The 20,700-nt window shown below is 38.3% G+C and overlaps 1 protein-coding gene across 9 annotated transcripts in view; it reads left to right on the top strand.

Annotated features, from left to right (window-relative positions):
- Window positions 1–20,700, top strand: part of KIF6 (kinesin family member 6) — a 373,943-nt gene that overhangs the window by 124,370 nt on the left and 228,873 nt on the right. For 5 of the 9 annotated variants that reach the window (XR_011996134.1, XM_072731591.1, XM_072731589.1 and 2 more), the window contains 4 exons: window positions 961–1,167; window positions 11,144–11,287; window positions 12,230–12,316; window positions 19,006–19,109. Coding sequence is in view for 8 of the 9 variants with exons in the window: in XM_072731591.1 (XP_072587692.1) it covers window positions 961–1,167; window positions 11,144–11,287; window positions 12,230–12,316; window positions 19,006–19,109 (542 nt within the window). In the remaining variant the exon portion in view is untranslated. Of the gene's footprint in view, window positions 1–960; window positions 1,168–11,143; window positions 11,288–12,229; window positions 12,317–19,005; window positions 19,110–19,362; window positions 19,518–20,700 lie in introns of those variants that run through there. The other 4 variants (XM_072731605.1, XM_072731600.1, XM_072731597.1 and 1 more) reach the window with 2 other exon arrangements.

Raw genomic sequence — 20,700 nt, 5'->3', positions numbered from 1 at the left:
TTCTTTCACAGAATTATTTTTGTTATTTTTTAATATTGGGTCTTCCATCTGTGTTTTAGAACCAATTTGTTCTGTTCCTCAAACGTAATGTGTGGTATTTTTATTTCAATTGCATTGAATATATAGGTTAATATAGAGAAATTAATATAGAGATGAATTTTTAGTTTTCCTATCCCTGATATGGTATATTAATATCTAGGACACCTTTTACTCAGGTTTTCTTTTGGTATCTTTTAATATCATATTCCCTACAAATCACACATTTTTATAAAATTAATCCCCTGTTACATCATTGTCTTTGTGGCCATTGTAAGTAATGTTACATTTCCTAATTAATTATTGTTGGGTTATTAGAAATTTCTTGATTGGTGTGTTGATCTTGCATCCAGCAACCTTGCTAAACTTAGTTTTTAATAGTTTGTAGATGCTCCTGCATTTTCTACATAGACCACCATATTTTTCTATATATAATAATTGCTTTAATCTCCTCTTTTCCTGTCACTATAACTTGTATTTCTTTTTCTTATTTATTACATTAACTGGAACCCCCATTCACTGTTGGGTAGTAGCAATAATACCAGGCATCCTCGACTGAAAGTTGTGTTTATTACAAGTGTGTAATGAATTCCCCCAGTGCATCTGTTCTTACCTTTTTCCCCATGACATTCACATTGAGCATTTGCCATATGGCTAGCCAAGATTAGATGGCTCAAGGTTACTGTGGTCAAGTAATGGAATCAAGTTATCATATTAGTAAGAGGACCCAAGCTTTACTTCATTTGAACTCTTTCCTCACTTTCTGAATCAACCAATCTCAGCTACAAGTGTTTTTGTTGAGTTTGACAGTATTGACTTCATTGGAAATGTTGTAGCATTAGAAATATAAATCTAAGTTTTTTGATAGCCTGCAAAGATTCTCATTGTTCACATTAATTTTGTTTTGCAACTTCTTTTTTATAGACTCCGATGAACCAGGCTTCAACTCGTTCCCACTGCATTTTCACTATTCATTTATCAAGCAAAGAACCAGGATCTGCAACTGTCCGGCATGCCAAACTTCACTTAGTTGACCTGGCTGGTTCAGAACGAGTTGCAAAGACTGGAGTAGGGGGCCAACTTCTAACAGAGGCCAAGTATATCAACTTGTCCCTACACTACTTAGAACAGGTAAAAATGGGCACAATGGGATGTAACTGTATCTATCATTCGCTGATAAACTTTGCATCAGGCACTCTGCTGGTATCTTTATTTTGTTGTTTTCTTCTTTTATTTTGGCAAAATATACATGACATAAATTTCATCATTTTAATCATTTTTAAGTGTACAATTCTGTGTCATTAAGTTCATTGCCATCTATCTCCGGAAGTCTTTCATGACCACAAACAGAAACTCTGTTCTCATTAAACAATAATTCTCTGTTTCCTTATGCTCCCAGTACCTGCTAACTTCTATTCTACTTTGTGTCTCTATGAACCTGACTGTTCCAGATACTCATATAAGTGGAATCATACAATATTTGTCCTTTTCTCTCTGGTTTATGTCACTTAGCATAATGACTTCAAAGTCCATCCATGTTGTAGCATCTATTTGAATTTCATTCCTCTGTAAAGCTGAGTAATGTTTTATTATGTGCGCATGCCATGTCTTGTCTATCCATTCATCCATCAATGGATACTTGGATTGTTACTACCTTTTGACTATTGTAAATAATGCTGCTGTGAATATTGGTGTAGGTCTAGCATTTTGTATATACCATTTTATTTAAACCTTAAGCCCTACACTGTTGATGTTAGTCTTCCCATTTTAATAGATTTTAAAACTCAGATCTTCTGGAGGCCTTCTCAAGGTTACCAGCTAGTGATGAGGTGAAGATTTGAATCTTGAGTTGGTTGCCTCCAAAGCCCACGTTTTCTCTCATTATACGTTATTGTTTTCACTGTAAAAATTGTAATGGGTGTGAATATAGGGTATAAATGGCCTCCTGGGACCTACCTTTTCAGGCTAGTAGATTAGTTGTGAGAACATAATTTAGAGATGTCTAAATTATTATTATTATCAGTAGTGGTAGTAGTAGTAGTAGTAGTAGTAGTAGTAGTAGTAGTATCTTTTCAGCTTCTGGTGACTTTGTCTAGCTGTTGATTGTGATCCTAGGAAGGTTCTTTTGACTTTAGCTTTCTCTGCCAACCCCTACCCCAAGTTTATTACAGTCTACCCCAGTGTGTGCTCTACTTTTGATTTCCAAACTTGACTCCATGTGCAAAGAAAGCTCATCTGAATTTAGCTAAATAAATTTTCCAGAAAAAAAACCCTCATCCCTAAAATGAGCATATTAAATTAAATGATTTCTCAAGTTCTTTCAGCTCTACGAGTAAAGTGCTGTGAGTTGAATGTTAAAGATGGCAACTACTTCCAAATTCTGAGAGAAAAAAAAGAGAAGCATGATCAAAAAGTGGAGTGGAGAAGTCCAGAGTATATTGGCAAGGCAGAAGAACTTGCTAATGAGTGTTGGAGGCTAAAAGATTTGAAAAAACAAACAGAACACCCTTCCCCCGCCTTTTTTTTTTTTTTTTTTTTTTTTACTGCCTAATGAACCCTTCTGGGACTGAGATTGTCCTGATGTTAAATGTTTTCTAATGGTCAAGTTGGCTGAGCAAGCAGATTGAGAGAAACCTAAGGGAGCTGTATCTGAACAAGGTACATGCAGTTAGGCTCTGACTAAATGAACCCCAGTAATGCAGTTCCCAGAGATTAATGGGCTCCATGGTGTTCAGACAATTTTAGTGTGTCTGACGAGAGTCAGCTTTCCTAGCTCTTCCTTGCTCAAATTATTACATAGTACTTTTACTTAACAGAGCTTTTTACTTAATAGGACACTTATAAAACATTGATATGAAAACATAATGGACTGTACTCAAAGTGTTTTATTTCAAAGAAATATACCTACTTGTTTCTGATGGCAGCACTCCCTGCTTAAATTCCTATTATGCCCATCTGTTCATACAAAATTATATTCATTAGTTAAATCAGAATTTTCACCATTTGTTATCACTCAAGAAAAACATTCTGCCCCTTATCCTCTCTCTTCATTCTACACAACCTTGCAAGCTGCTACTTCTCATTAAAACTCTTCTTCTCCCCACATGTCTTCTCTTCAAAATGCCTGTAGCATCAGCCTCATGTGAGTGGTCTTGGTGGCTCTGTGAATTTGATTTTCTATATAATGAATTTATTTACTAAGCAAACATTTATAAGGAGCAGTAGTATGTTTGAGGACTATGCCAGACACTGGAGCATGGTGCCGAGCAAAGTAGAAAATGGTCCTTGCGCCAAAAGTCTCAGGGACCATTGCAGGGAGATGTGCATGAAATAAATAGCCATTAAATGTTTGGCTGTAATCCAGGTGAGTTGTGCAGAGAAAGGCCAAGGGGTGAGGAGAGTTGGTAATCGGGGATCGGACTTTGGCTGAAGAGGAGAAAAGGAATGAAAGTTCTCTCAGGGCTGATATTAAGCAGAGACTCACAGAACAACTGGAGGGAACCAGGCAGGGCTGGGGTTAGAGCATGTCAGGCAGTGGGAACTGGGAGTCCATTAGCCCTTAGCTGCAGTTGAGCCTGAGGGCTCTATTCAGCCGAACCACAGCAATACTCACATGTCATTGACCTTTGGCTTTCTGAATGTCAATTATCTGTTTCATATTCACTCAATGCATCACTACAGCCTCCTACTTACACTACAACTACTTACCCTGATCTACAAGTATCTTCCTGGAGGTTATAGCATAACAGAGATGGGAGGAGGGGAAGATGAGCATAAGAGGGAAGAGGGACATAAATATAGAAAACTACAGTTTATGGGCATAGATGCATGGAGTTGAGTAAATCTAGTTGTGGCAAGAGAGGAAGTAGGTGGGTAGTAGAGAAATTTTGGAATTTCACACAGAAAGAGATAAACGAGGAAGAACCAAAGCACAGGAGAGTGAGAATAATAAAAAGAGGGGTAGATACTATTAATGAAATAACAGAATTCAAGGACTTTTATACCCAGGTTTTCTTTATGTAGGACTTGATTATGGGGCTAACAAGACTGGAAGTGTCACAATTTGGTTTAATTCACTTCCTTCCTTCATTCATTCATTCACTCATTCATTCAACAAATTGTAAGTAAGTGTTTACAAACTGCTATGAGTTACGTTAGGCGATGGGGATAAATGCCTGATTGAGAACTGGTCTGTGCTATCCTGTTACCCAGTGAAGGAGCAAAACATATAAACAAATCCTTACATACAGTCCGATAAATGCTGTGAGCAATTCAAGTAAGTGTTTGTAATTAATTACATCCTCTCCATCTCCATTTCAATATATAGATGGAGATGTCCTAAGAAATAGACAATTTGGTAACCTTTCTTACATTGCCAGTCCGCGTTGGTTATAGAAATTCCATGCAGAATGTCATTGCCCTTCTGGCCATAATTGTGGATCTTACACCTGCTTGCATGGTACAGCCTTTCTGAGTTGAGTGCACTTTATTGTGCTCACAAGTTAATAAATTTCTGTTTGTCAGAGTATTGTTGGTTTTGGAGTTATCCTTGTGTATGTGATACTCTTTCCAAAAAGCCTCCTCGAAAACATTTTAAGCCACAATAACAGGGTAAATCTCGGCCCTAGAAATTAAGTCCATGGAAGAAAAGGAAGGGGTCATGCATACTTGTTCTAACCATAAGCCTCCCCAAGTGTTCCTGGTGTGACCCTCGTCTCTGTCAGCCCAAACATCAAGTGAGAAACCACTAGGAACAGAGTGTTTGCTCTCTTCCTCTGCAAAATTCAGAATTGGGGTCGCCTTCAGCCAGCTATCCACCATAAGTGGGACTTCAGAGTTTCAGTTTCCACTTGGCTTCCACTGAATATGTGTGTTTAGGAGAAAAGCTAATGTGCCAGTGCCAGTTGTAACCACTCCAAATCATTGTCAGTTTCCAAAGGATAATTTTCCGTGTGCTTCTGAGCTCTTTAAAGAAAGTCTCCTTAATTCATGAAATAGTAATCTGAGTTATTGATTTTAAGAATAGTTTCTAGGTACTTGGAGATATTTTTAAGTATAATGTGAGTTTCCACTCTTTGTTGCTTAAAGAATGCCTTCAGGAACATTTTGTTTTGTTTATACATGAAACCCAAAATGAGAGTAAACATTTTTTAAAAATCCAGGTTGTAGAACTACCTCCTTAGCCTGTGCCATTCAGATCATTTGGTTCCTGCCCAATTTAGAGAGTCCAAAGCCCATAAAGAATAATCCACTTTGCCTCTCTTCCTGAATACAGGCCATTTCTGCCTCACTCAGAAGATCTGTATCTTCTCCAAGGGATCTGGGCTTATTCTGATATTTTTCAGATTCCTTATTGTTGAAAAGATGCCTACTCAGAGCCTCTGGTAGAGAAATGGCCCAGGACTGGCTTTATACATCTGTAACAAGTGTCCAGAGGGATCCTAAAGAACATAGCCTGGATACCACTGCTAACATGAGTACTTTTTTGTTTTACTATCCCAGAAACAATCTCTATTCATCTTTAAAACATTTCTGTGAGATAGGCAGGTATTCTAATCCCACTTTTACAGGTGAGGAAACAGTGATAAATTTAAGAGCTTTGCCTAAAATCACACAAGTGGGACAGCTGGATTCTGCCTCTAAGTCCTAGGTTCTTTCTTTTATTATACTCTGCTTTTATTTTTTGTGTTTTTAAAGACCATGATTTCTAATCCATAGTCCCATTTTGAATTTTAATTATTCTCTTGAACAATTTTAGAACCCTTTCTGGAAAGGACATTGGGTTTGCGTCTACAACATTTACTGTAGGAGTAGCAACCAGGAGCCCGTCCCAGCTCCAGGGGTAGACCTTGACCTTGCCTAAGCCAGCTGGAGGCTTGGCTGGAGTGATTGGTTCAGAGATGGGTCCATGACTCAAGTTGGCCCTAGGGAAGCTCAGGATATATGTTTAATGATTAGAGAACTTTCTCACATAAGTTATAAATAAGGACATTTGGCAGCCATACTACAGCCATGAAAAGCAGATTTCTACAACATGGAAGGTAGAACAGAGACATTGGTGAAAAGTAAATCCTTGATGGTAGCACTGACCTTTTGATTCATATGTAACCTGAGCCTTTCCTATTATAGTTATATGGGCCAATAAATTTCCCTTATGATTAAATCCAGTTTGCGTTACATTTTCTGTTACTGCAACTAAAAGCAAATTAACTAACCCCAGTGAATTTAATATCAACAGGGAGTTTAATAAGCATATTCTCCTTTATGTCATCTAAGTTGTCATAAAGCTGTTGAATAGAAGAGATATTAATATGGTTTCCTGGAGCAGGAAAAAAATAATGACATTTGTTTTATGAAAGAATTTCAAAGTACTTAGAACATTGTCAGATAATTATGATTCGTAAGTAGTAATGCCACCCTCTCTTCACATCTGTTAGACCAACCCCTGTTTGATCTGGTGTTTGGTATTTGGGCCTGCCTTGTTAGAGGCATTTCATTTGTCCTCCTGGCTCCTTGGGTCTGGAGTTCTGTTTAACACCCCTGCTACCACCTTGCCACTCAGATTTGGGTCTGCCATGTACCCCACTTCCTTTCAGGTTACATTGCAACTCAGTTCCACCAAGTCTCATCCCATACTACTGATCTTCATGCTGTCTAGGTGAAGCCAATTAATCTACTCATTTATTTGTTAAATTATTTCACATAAAAGTGTCGAGAACATGTATTAGATTTCTTAGTTGTGAAATGGAAAACCTACTGTAGCTAACTTAAGCAGCATAGAGTTTATTAAACGTAAAGAACCTCAAGAAAAGTTCGAAAACTGAGCTTGAATATTACCCAGCTGAGAGCCGAGTAAACAGGAGACACATCTAACCACATCACTGAACTGCTCTGCAAAACACTACCATTATCCCTAGTTGGCACTCAGGACATTAAGTCCTGGATTCCAGAAAGTTCCTACAGCTGCCTCAAAGGAACCAGATGCCTTTGCCACCACACTCTCCTATAAATCTGATCTTCTTCTTTGTGGCCACCAGCTCTCATCACTCACCTCCCAATCCCACACAAGGGTATCCTTTTGACAGAGCTAGGTCTTGCATAGAACCATTGAGTTGTAATAGAGACTAGGAAGTGTGGCTTCATAGGAAGTGAAACTAAAATGGGGGTTAACCTATTTTAGTAAAACAACGTAGTTTCTGCCCTGGACTGGGGACTGGATGCTGCTCTAGGCAGTAGGCTAGAACAGTGAATGAGAGAAACAAAGTCCCTGGCCTAATGAAGCTGAAAGCCAAGTGAGGAAGCAGATTGAAAAAAAAAAGTAAATAAATGAATGTACTTTTACATAGTGATAAGAACTGGAAGAAAAATGAAGTAGATGCATTACTTTTGACAAGGTGTTCCGTGGAAGCCTTTGTGAGGAGACAAGGTTTGAGCAAAGATTTGAATGATGTGAAACAGGAAGCTATATAAAAATCTGGGCAAGATAATCCTAGGTACAAGGAACAACAAATTCAAAGGTGGTGGATGTGGAGACAATCTTGGTATGGTGGAGTAATAGGAAGGCCAATGTGGGCTATGAAAGCACAAGAGAAGATGAGGACAGATAGGTACACAGGGACCAGATCATGCAGGAGTTGAAACATTATGGTGTTTCAGGAAGGTAAAGAAATGGGACAGCTTGGGTGCCTCAGCTGTTTAGCTCTGCCTTTAGCCCAGGGCATGATCCTGGAGACCCGGGATCGAGTCCCACATCGGGCTCCCTGCATGGAGCCTGCTTCTCCCTCTGCCTGTGTCTCTGCCCCTCTCTCTCTCTCTCTCTGTCTGTCTCAAATAAATAAATAAATAAATAAATAAATAAATATTTTAAAAAAAAGAAAAGAAAAAGAAATGTTGTGAGCAGGGAAGTGACTTGATATAACATATTTTATAAAGATTTCTCTGTGGGAAGTAGACCAAGGGACCAGGGCAGAGCAGGGAAAAAGAGAAGCAAGGACTGAGTCAAAGCCTTATGTAGTTGTTCAAGGAAAGGATGATAGATGCTTAACCTCGAGTGGTGGCAGAAGAAGTGTGAAAAGTGGTCCAATTCTGGGCAAGTCTTTTAGGTAAAACTAGTAGAAATTGCTGATGGATTGCATTTCAGAAAGGGGAAATAACAATGGTGCCCAGGGTTGTGGCCTGTGCCCTTAGGTAGAATGGTGGTGCCATTAAGAATGATCAGAGAGCCCAGAAATGAATCAGATTTGTGGAGAGAGGGAGAGAGGATCAAGAATAGGCATCCAAGTGGAGATTTAGGGTTGCCACAGAGACAGCAGCTCAGGGAACAGGTGGAAGCTGATAGGGGAGATGTCAGGATATATGTATATGCCAGGTGATTGGATGAGATTTAATAGGGAGAGGGTATAGATAAGAAAGAGAAGAGGATCAAGGACTAAGCCCTGGAGCACTCCAATATTTATAATTTAGAAAGAAGGAAAGGAGCATTCGTTAACTAGTATTTAAGGAAAGATGGAAACCTGGGAAGTGTGGTGCCCTAGTTTTCAATGAATAAAGTGTTTCCAAAAGAAGGCAGTGAGTTCCTGTGTTGAATGCTTACTCAACTCAGAGATCTAATAAGATGGCAATAAATGTTTTGAGTACAACGGGGGTTGCTTATAACCTTGGCAAGAGCCATCTTAGTTTTTAGACTAGTGGGCATGCAGGATGAGAATGATCTAGGTGAGAGAGAGAAATTGATGCAGAAGAGAAAGGTTAATTGTAGGAGCAAGGTAGATGAGAGAAGAAGAGGGAGAGGATGGGGCACTGGCCTTAGAAGGAGCAGTTTGGTGACACAAGGAAGGACAGAGTATGTGGGGCATTTGATGGTGGGACAGGAGATGGTTATGGTCAGGCTCCTCACTTCTAATGGAAGGGTGTGTGGCCATCAGCTAAGACTGAAGGCAGGGAGAGAGGCTGGGTGGAGGTCTGAAACAAAAGGATAAGATGTGAAGGCTTCATTTCTGAGAGTGGAGAAGTAATTTTTGAGAGAAATATCACAAGGTATCTGGTTTGTAGTAAAATCTCTGGTCATTAATTTAAAGCAGAACCAGTGGTTTTGTCCCAAACAGCCTTTAAAACATCAAGATAAGAAGCTTTTGCACAGCAAAGGATACAGTCAACAAAACTAAAAGACAACCTGCAGAATGGGAGAAGATATTTGCAAATGACATATCAGATAAAGGGCTAGTTTCCAAGATCTATAAAGAACTTACTAAACTCAACACCAAAGAAACAAACAATCCAATCATGAAATGGGCAAAAGACATGAAGAGAAATCTCACAGTGGAAGACATAGACATGGCCAACATGCACATGAGAAAATGCTCCGCATTACTTGCCATCAGGGAAATACAAATCAAAACCACAATGAGATACCACCTCACACCAGTGAGAATGGGGAACATTAACAAGGCAGGAAACAACAAATGTTGGAGAGGATGTGGAGAAAAGGGAACCCTCTTACACTGTTGGTGGGAATGTGAACTGGTGCAGCCACTCTGGAAAACTGTGTGGAGGTTCCTCAAAGAGTTAAAAATAGACCTGCCCTACGACCCACCAATTGCACTGCTGGGGATTTACCCCAAAGATACAGATGCAATGAAACGCCGGGACACCTGCACCCCGATGTTTCTAGCAGCAATGTCCACAATAGCCAAACTGTGGAAGGAGCCTCGGTGTCCATCGAAAGATGAATGGATAAAGAAGATGTGGTTTATGTATACAATGGAATATTGCTCAGCCATTAGAAATGACAAATACCCACCATTTGCTTCAACATGGATGGAACTGGAGGGTATTATGCTGAGTGAAGTAAGTCAATCGGAGAAGGACAAACATTATATGTTCTCATTCATTTGGGGAATATAAATAATAGTGAAAGGGAATAGAAGGGAAGGGAGAAGAAACGTGTGGGAAATATCAGAAAGAGAGACAGAACATAAAGACTCCTAACTCTGGGAAACAAACTAGGGGTGGTGGAAGGGGAGGAGGGCGGGGGATGGGGGTGAATGGGTGACGGGCACTGAGGGGGGCACTTGACGGGATGAGCACTGGAATTTATTCTGTATGTTGGTAAATTGAACACCAATAAAAAATAAATTTATTATAAAAAAAAAACAATCTTGTTTTGTAAACCAAGGGAGTAGGAGTTCTGATGGTGGGGATTACACACCTGAGAGGAAGGAAGATTAGAACAATGGTAGGTGTTAGCAGAGGTATTTTCAAGAGTCAGGCCCTTGTGATGCCCAGGTCTGTGGGTACCTTATTCCTGATGCTTGGGATAGACATCCGAGCCCTGGGTTCATCTTCCCAGGAAAACCCTGAGCCCCTGGTGGCTCCGTTTGGGGACAAGTCCACAGCAGCCTTTCATCCAGCTAGTACCTTCCTATTAAGTGAAGAGTAAGGCAAGTGAGCCTTAGTTGAACAAACGTAAACTTCACCCATCACTTAGAATGGTAGCAAACACCTGTACAGCACTGGGCTAGGTACTTTTCAAAGTAATTTGTACATTTTAACTCTTAATTATCCCAACTCCCTAAGAGATAAATATTATTTTTTCTGTGTTTTACAGTTGAGGACACTGAGACAGAGATGTTGAGTGACATGCCCTAGTAAGGCTAGAATTTGGACCTGGACAATATGGTACCAGATTCTTGGGTCTCCACCACTAACCCCTGCTGTGTCTCATAGTTCTTATTTATTGCTCTGCATCTTCTACCTTGAAGATGGGTCATATAGATCAATTTTGATAGGATTCTAAAAATCTGGCATGATCATGATTTACATGAATTTTCCAATGGCTGAAAACAGGATAATAATATATCCTATTCTATGCCAAGTTATATCATCTATCCAAAAATTACAGTGTTCATGGGTTATGTTTTAGCTAAGTTTACTTCCCTCCATCTCCACCATTATTGTACCAAATCTTGTTAAGATATTTAGTCTGAGCCCAAGTTTTAGATGTCAGCCTGCATTCAATTATGATTTCTGTTTGAATGTTCACTGCAGTTGAGCATCAGATGTGCATTTTCTGCTAATCTAATGCCCTTATTTTTCTACTGTGCCACAGGTGATCATTGCTCTTTCCGAAAAACACCGTGCACACATTCCCTACAGGAACTCCATGATGACCAGTGTCCTAAGAGACAGTTTGGGAGGGAACTGCATGACGACCATGATTGCAACACTGTCTTTAGAGAAAAGGAATATTGACGTATGTTGGGGTTCTTTCTGGAGATCTCAATCTGAGTTTCTGTTGCTAGTTTATGAGATGGAGTTGAGGCTCCTGGGTGGGTTTCCATCTTTTCAGCTGTTTGGGATATGCTCTGGGTTATAAACACCCTACAGAGAGCATAGTTTTGGTTTATTTGCCAGCATTATAATTACCCCATTTGAGAATGAACTTCACACAGCGGTGCTTGGGAGATAGGAAGAAGGCTCATACACAAATTTTGGGAAACCTGTTACTGGGTTAGTCATCTTGGCCAGAAGACATGAGAGAGGAGACTGATTAGCTTCTGTTCCCTTCTGTTCCTGATTACTAAGATACCTTGGAGGCATCTCTACGATGTGTCCCTAAGACACGTCACTGAGTGCAGCACACAGGATGCTTTGTCAGGGGCTGACTACTGACTGGCTTTCATGGGCTGTTGTAAAGTCAGCTTCATGTTTTATGCATTTCAGTCCAGTACTTGGAATCCAAACTTTCTCCAGAAGAGGAAAACAGGAAGTGGCAGGGTGTCTTCCAAAACAAGGCCAAGCCTTAAGTGCATTCGAAGATGCTTTGAAAAGCCTCTTTTTGGCCTGTTACAAATGTTTATTTTGTAGTTTTTCATGTTTTTGTATTATAATAGTACCTGCTATGATTATGATTTATATATGTGGTTCTGGTTTAATAGATCAGTACTTGAAAAATACATATCAGTCACCACGTAGGAGCTCATGATCTCCCACATTTTTGGTACTGGTCATTTTACAAAGCCAAGGTAAAACTAACAAAATGATGTCCTAGAGCAAAGATTCCTAATTTGGAGGTATGTTTCTTCATTGTGTTTTGTACATATCACTCTTTAGGTGTGCTTCTTTCTTCTGTGAACAAAAATTAGTTGTTATCTCTCTGAGCCATAACATTTTAAGGAGTTATTTTGCTTTCTAGGAGTCTATATCGACCTGCAGATTTGCACAACGAGTGGCACTCATAAAGAATGAAGCCGTTCTTAATGAAGAAATCGATCCCAGATTAGTAAGAAAATTTGAACTTAAACTATGTTAGAAAAAAAATCAAAGTAGATCAAAAATCAGCAAAATTCAGGAGGCATGTTCTTTGTACTAGGCAATGTATTAAATATTGGAAACATGTTAATTTATTTAATTCTCACAACTTTATGAGTAGATATCATCTCCATCCCCACTTTACAGATGACAAAACTGAGGCATAGAAATGTTAAATAATTTGTTGAGAGTCACAGCCTCCTATATGTGACAGAGCCAGGATTCAAGTGCAAATGATCTGACTCAAGGGCCTCCCACCTGCAGTCCTATCAGTCCACTCCTAGAATGTGTAGTGAGTCCCGAGGGCATGTGCTATGCAGTCATGGCTAGTTATATTTACATGCAGGTGATACCCTTTCAGAAAATACCAGTTTAACAATCTAGAGATAATAATAATAGACCATCTTTTATAAAAGCTGAGAGAAAGAAGTTGTAAAGGTTATATAGTTGAACCTAGCGTAACTGTCCTGTTACTTACTTTAGAGATTTAAAAAGTTAATTATTGGGGCACCTGGGTGGCTCAGTCAGTTAAACATCCAAATCTTGATTTTGGCTCAGGTCATGATCTCAGGGTCCTGAGATCGAGCCGTGTGTTGGGCTTCAGGCTTAGCAAGGAGTCTGCTTGAGATTCTCTCTCTCCCTTTCCCTCTGCCCTTCCTCCAGCACTTATACACACTTGCTGTCTCTCTCTCTCTCTCTCTCTAAAAATAAATAAATAAATCTTTAAAAAAACTAATTATTGGTTGAGTCCATGGAAAAATAGCCAAACTTCTAGTTTTATAACAATGCATCCTGCTTTATTAGAGTGAATTTTTTAAAGCAAAAATATTTGCAAGTTCCATGACTCAGATCCTCATTTTAAATGCAGATGTTTTCTCTCTATTTTTTTAGTCTTCTCTAAATTAAATACAACATGGAATCAACTTACACCAACATTGAAAATGTAGAAATTAAATATTTTAATTTTGTACATTGCCAAATTAAGATTATATTACTTTTCAAATCACTCAGCTTTTAAAATTTTCTCTAGAACATAAGCTGGCATAAGCTTAGCAGTATGTGTTATATAAAGGGTGTGAAATCTCACCAATAATGCTTCATTTATAAATTTCTCAAATTCCAAAAAAAAAAGCCTTCTCAAATTCTCTATTACTCATATTAATTGTTTCCTTTTGATTTTTGCTCTGTATCCCCTGAAACCATTGCACAGACATATAAAGACAAAAGAGATTAAAAGAGTAATGGGGTTATTGGCTTTACCCTGCTTTCCTCAGGAGCTTGAGCTGCTCAAATGGAAATCTTTGGAGAAACCAAATGGGTGAGGCAGGGTCTCTTTCCAGCACAGGTCTGGTCAGACACCAGCAACACACAGTGCCCTTACTGGAAGAAGGAGTCAAAATTCAAAGGCATGAGTCAAGTGGAAGAGAACTCATAGGATGAATTCTTCTGCCATCCGTGCCTCACCAGCAAGCAGCCCTGTAGCATCACAGAGCAGCCTGAGAAAGACGGTCATGAGTCTTTAGCCCAAAAACATAAAGTAGTGTGTAATTGAAGGAAAATGAACATATTAAGTGCTAGAGAGGTGTTTTTCTTTAAATTTGGCTAGAGAGACTTTGAGGGAACTTGAGGAATGTAGAGAAAGGTGAACATTGTCATGTATTTGATGTAGGGCTACAAGAAATGTAGAGAAGAGAGAAACCTGAATCAAAGCTGACAGCTGCTAATTGAACAAATAGTGAGGCCTTCCTGGTGCAGAGCAATCTGGCAACTGACAAGTATTATCTCCTGGTCTCTTTTGTAATGGCTTTTTTTTTTTTTTTTTTTTTTTTTAATTTTTTTTTTAACTTTTATTTATTTATGATAGTCATACAGAGAGAGAGAGAGAGAGAGAGGCAGAGACACAGGCAGAGGGAGAAGCAGGCTCCATGCACCGGGAGCCCGACGTGGGATTTGATCCCGGGTCTCCAGGATCGCGCCCTGGGCCAAAGGCAGGCGCCAAACCGCTGCGCCACCCAGGGATCCCCTGTAATGGCTTTTAAAAACGGATATGACTTCATGACTTTATGGACAAAGCTTTTCTCAAGCACAGGTGGCAATTGTAAATTTGCCCCCAGAGCCACCCAAAACACAACTTGGATAGGATTTCCAATATTTTACTCTAAAACTCCAATGGCACAGGTGAATCCAAAGCCAGCCCTCTAAGATCGGGTTTGCCAGGGTTGTGATTTGCTCTCTTTACAAGTATTGATACCTCAGTAAGACAAGGTGATAGAAGAATTGTGAAGAGGCCAGAGTCTGTGGTGACTCAGCATGGGCCAAAATCTTCCAAAGATGGCTGTCATTCCAAAGTTTCTACAGTAATTTGATGGGAGGTGTGACTGTAATAATCTCAAAATCATGAAAAGTTGGCTTCGTTTTGAGATTTCTGTTCAGTAACAGAAGTTAATTTGGTTGCTAGATTTGAGTTTAAAAGCTTTAGTAGAAATAGAAAATATGTCATCAATATTAATTTAGTAGGGGGAGGCGATACAAACAAATGATGCACGTAGCTCCTGCCTAGGGATTTTCGCTCTAGAGCTTGATGATTCTGAGTATGTTTCTGAAAAGAAGCAAACAACCCAAACCCACCCAATCCTGTTCATTTAAATGAAATTCTAGGAGCACTGACATATTCAAAATACTCAGTATCCTGTTCTTTGGAACTTTTGGTCCTGCCAGTGTGGCAGAGATAATCTGAACCCCGCCTATATATAAAATTTAATGAGCACTTTTGAAATCTATGTCTGAGGTTGAATGAGGTAAGGGAATTCCCCAGGGCCCAAAAACAAAGCTGAAGTTGCAGTCGTTCTGGAGTAAAGGGGTGAAGGGAATCGTAAGAAAGACGTCAGAGTTGGAGCCCTGGAACCTTGGAAGATGGATGATGGACCTGACATCCTGTCTGCTTCCCAACATAAAACCAGTGCAAGAGTGAACCAGGAAGGAAATCAATCTGCCCACTGGCATAGGGAGAAGCTAGGGAAGCATATCTGCCTTAGCTTAGACTTTAGGTGAAGCAAAATGTGGTTTCCCTCGCAATTTGAAATCCTAACTAAGGCTCTGCTTCACATGGGTTACAGACTTACAGACTCCCTTGGTCTGACAAACCCCAAGCCAAGAAGTTAGATAAATGAACAACAGAATAAATACAAAAAAGTAGAAAGACAGAAATTAAAAAGTATAAAAATGACTGAAAATAAAATCCAAAGCCAAGACACAGTGGAAAGGAGCAACAAAACTCAGTTTTTAGTCTATTAATAAAATGAGAAAATCTCTGGAAAGATTAATAAAGAAAAGAATAAAGAAGGCAGAAATCAACTTAGCATTTGGAATGAAAAGGGGACTTAGCTATACGTACAGTAGATATCTTCAAATAACAATAAAATAGTTTGAATGACTTTATGGCAGTACATTTTACAACAAAATGTACAATTTCCTATAAAAACATAACACTGAGGCTAATGCAAGAAGAGTTTTGTTTTATTTTTTTAAGAAGAATTTTTAAAAACATCAATAGATCTATGACTAATAAATAGACTCAATAATAACAAAGCTACCAAAAGGAGAGAAAAAAAGAGGAAGAAAAGAAAGGGGAAAGGAGAGGTGGAAGGGAAGAGTGAGGGAGAGAAAGAAAACAGGAAGGAAGGATGGAACAGACTCCATGTTTTTTTAAGTTTACTAAATATTGAAGGAAGAATATAAATTGAATTCACCCTGCTAATTCTTGTTTTAGGAATTTTGTATCATGGTTGTATGATTATTACTATGATATGTGGTATCATGAGCTATTTGATCTCATTTTAAGAATTTAAAGATAATGTATCATTAGAAAACATGTCAATGTATATAGCAAAAGAAAGAGCCATGGGAAAAATAAACACCATATTTCAGGTAATGGTAATGAGGGATTCATTTAGAGAAGGCTCTACAGAGAAGTTCAGGCTTCCAAAGTATCTGTAATGTTTTATTTCTTAAGCTAAGTAGTAGGTATATTGGTGTTCACTTAAGTTAAGTAGTGGGTTTACAAGACATCCTTTATATCTTTTTGTATATCTGAAGTAGTTCATAACAAAAGAAAATCACAGGAATCAAGGTGATTCATCATATTCACAGTTGAAAAGAGAAAAAATTATATGATCACATCACTAGATGAAGAAAAGGCATTTTTACCATTAAACATTAATCCGTAGTTTGAAAAGACTCATCAAACTATGAATATCAGTGAACAGCTTTAAAGTGATTAAGGGTATCAACCAAAAACTACAGCAAACATTTTGAAGGTGAAATGTTAGAAGTAATAAGATAAGAATGTCTGAAGCATTATACTTGGAAGTCTTAGGACGGAGACAATTTAAAAAAAAAAGTATGAGGATTTGAAAAGAAGAAAGCATCTGTCGTTACTTGCAGACAATTTGATTGCTTAGAATATCTAAGTATATTTAATGATAAACAACCAAAACAATGTTCAGAAAATTATTTGGTACAAAATCCACACATAAAAATTATTCACCTTCCTATAAATCAAAAGCTAACAATTAGAAAATGTAATTTTACAAAAATTTCATTAATAATGGCAACAAAAAAAAAATAAAAAAAAATAAAAAAAATAAAAAAATGGCAACAAAAACTTTACATTTTAGGAAAAATATATAATTAAACATATATTTATAGAGAATATGATAGACCTTTATTGAAAGGAATCAGTAGGAAGCCATACTATGTTCATGAATGAAATGATTCAACATCACTAATTTGATAAGTCTTACCAAATTACCCTTACCAAATTTATTTCCAGTTAAAAATTGAGGAGGACATTTGGTGGAGTTTTATGAACTGGGTCTCAAACTTATACAAAAGAACAAATGACTAAGAATAGCAGTATCTATTTTGGAAAAGAATAAAATGGAAGGGGCTTGTTCTATCTAGATGTCAAAATTTCCTAAGGTATAATAATTAGAATAGCATAGTATTGCCACCTATATAGTCAAGAACATAATGTTTTTAACCAATAGCCCAGAAAAGACACATTTATATGTAGAAACATGTTATATAAGAATTATAATAGCAAACCTTGCATGGTTAGTTGTATAAAAAATAAATTAGATCCATATCCCATATTTTATACAAAACAAAGGTCTAATGTGAAAAGCAAAGCTTTAAAACTTTTATAAGAACATATAGGGAAATATTCCTCTGGTTTTAGGTAAAATAGATTTTAAGAAGACAAAAAAATGCAACTCATAATGGAAGAAGTCGATAATAAATATATTGAAACTTAAAATCTTCACTTAACAGAAAGAATGCCAGAAAATTAAAAACATGGTATAGATTGGAAGAAATCTATGTACCTTACATAAAACTAACAAAGGATTCAGGTGCTTGGGTGGCTTAGTCTGTTAAGCATCTGTCTTTGGCTCAGGTCATGATCCCAGGGTCCTGGGATGGAGTCCTGCAGAGAGCCTGCTTCTCCCTCTCCCTCTGCCTGCCCCTCCCCCTGGCTGTTCTCTCTCTCTCTCTCTCTCTCTCTCTCTCTCTCTCTCTTGCTGTCTCTCAAAGTAAAGAAAAATTTTAAATTAAAAAAAACTAACAAAGAATTCATATATAAAGAAACCTGCATGCAGATCAATAAGGAAGAATAAAACAACTCAACTGAAACATGAGCAAGAATGTAAATAAGTAATTTACAGAAAAGGAACCCCAAACAGCCAATATACATATGCAATGATAATCAACCTCCATAATAATCAGAAAATGCAGATTGGAACTAAATGAGGTACCATTTTACAATTTCCAAAGTGGCAACATTAAATTATCTGTCAACACTACATATGTGGTGAAGTAAATTTGGGGAAACAGGAAAGAATATATACATGTTGCTGATAAAGAATGTAAGTTTATACACCTACTCTGAAGAGCAGTTTAGCAATATTTACTAAAGGGAAGATGCACATACTCTACAACCACACAGTTTTATTTCTAAGTGGACCCTATAGAGTGACTCACATATGTGCCCAGAGATTTATAGTGTTCACAGCAACACTGTTTATAATAGCAAAAGTGAAAATCCTAAATGTCCATCAACAGGAGACATGGATAAATTGTGATATATTCCTTTACTGAAATAGTATATATCCATGAAACTAATGAACTAGAGCCACATGAAGCAATATAAATAATCTCAAAAACAATGTGAGGAAGAAAAAACAAGTTGCCATTCCATGTGGTAGTAACATTTACATAAATGTAAAGCATTGCCAACGATACCATATATGATTTGCAATTATATCCATCCAGATGGAGTAAATATATGAAAACATGCAGACAAATGCTCCCCACTAAATGCAGTACAGTGATCACCCCAGGAAGGACAGAAAGAGAACAGGAATTGTGGGCTCTGGTTATATAAGTGATGTTTCATTTGTTAAAATGAATTCTAGAACAATTTTGACAAAATATTAAGATTTCACAAAACCTAGTGGTAGATACAGGTGTGGCTTTTACATCATCTTCTGTACGTTTTTGTATCCTCACAATTGTTTGTAATTTTCAGAGATGTATGTTCTCTGTCACCACATTCCCTTTAATGAGGAGCTGACATTCATTCTCCCACCTTGCCATTTGTAGATGATTATACGCCTTCAAAAAGAAATCCAAGAACTGAAGGATGAACTGGCCATTTTCACTGGGGAGCAGAGGACAGAGGCGCTCACAGATGCAGAGCTCCTTCAGTAAGCCTGCAGACTTTTTTTTCTTTTTCTTTAACAGTGAAAGTTTGTGTTAACTTCTTTGTTGGCCCTAATGTTATGAATTCACCTCAAAGCATGAAGGTCTCTGGGGACAGTCTGAAATTGCATTTAGGCGCCAGTTAAGAGTGGCGGCTTTCCACGAAAAGCTGGATAAGGCTGGCAGTGTTTTTGCCGCCTCAGCTTTGAGGAAGTAAAGAACAGAGCATATAAAGGATGGGAATATCCTTCTCATGCCAGCTGAAGAGAAGGGATCGTATAATAGTCAGGCAATTTTAAAACATACACACCAAACACTGGTAAGCTGTGGATCTCAGATCTGAAAGGAATTCAAGAAACGTCCTTTGTATTAAAAAGCATCTTGCTGCAAGCACCAGTTTATCCCATGCCAAGGTAAGCTCTCTCCTTTAATAAATAGATGGCCCGTGTATTATAGTTCAGACATGCAAAATGGGAATGAAAGCAGGGATTCAGGGCTTTTCTACAAGCATGGCATCTTTCAGGGCCTTTTATATTTGCAGCCATGTGGCATATCGGTGGCACAATGTGGATCTCATTCTCTCTCTGATCGTGAGCCACAGTGGTGAGCTTTCTTGTTGTTTCTTTGCAGTTTATGAAGCATTTGTGGAGTGAATAATTGGCTGGGCTTAGAAGGCAGTGATATTCTCTATTTCCAAATGAGAAATAGAGCTACACAAGATTTTTCTAAGGCTTTAGTATCATTTCACCTAATCCTCTCCCAACAGAGAAAATGGTAAATAATAGAGATGATGAAAGTATTTTCTTTAAACTGTTTCATGGCTGTGCCTGGAAGTAGGTCTAAAGCTTGAGGAGGCCTTAAGCAAGGTTTCCACTATAATCAAAGCTTTCACTCCTCTAGCATGCCATTTCGTAATTCCAGAACACTATGTTTAATAATAGGAGAGGGTCCTAAGCCTTTCCTTGCAAATTTGCTTTGTGGCATATATGCAATTAAAATGAAATATATTGCCAAAATTCACATTTTGAAGAATTCCCTGTCATTTCTTGAAATAACTCAGGATCGCTGAGATACAGAGAAACCCAAGTTGAAATTCCTTCACTCTGATGCTCCCTTCCCCTCAAAGAAAGGAATTACCATTACCTTTGAAGATAACTCTTCAGAATTTTGATCTTCAAGTCAGGGTTCAGCCAGGAAAACAAAACCGTACTAGGCCTCTCAACAAAGGGAATTTAACAGGAAATCTGTTGTAAGGAGTGGATATTAAAAGAAATACACAGCACCCCAAAGATCAGGAACAGCAGGGGGCCCTATATCCCTGGAACCTGAGGGATGATGGTAGAAGCTTCTGTTACTAAAGCCTAAGACACCTAACTCTGGGAAATGAACAAGGGGTAGTGGAAGGGGAGGTGGGGGGGGGGGGTGATTGGGTGATGGGCACTGAGGGGGGCACTTGGCAGGATGAGTACTGGGTGTTATGATATATGTTGGCAAATTGAACTCCAATTAAAAAAAAATTAAAAAATAAAATAAAGCCTAAGACTAGAGTTGACCAGCAGGAGCTAGCAGGCCCAGTGAGTGCTGGGGCCACCAAAG

This window comes from Vulpes vulpes, chromosome 1 (assembly GCF_048418805.1).
Source record: "Vulpes vulpes isolate BD-2025 chromosome 1, VulVul3, whole genome shotgun sequence".
Classification (NCBI taxonomy): domain Eukaryota; kingdom Metazoa; phylum Chordata; class Mammalia; order Carnivora; family Canidae; genus Vulpes; species Vulpes vulpes.
This window is presented reverse-complemented; position numbering and strand designations above follow the sequence as displayed.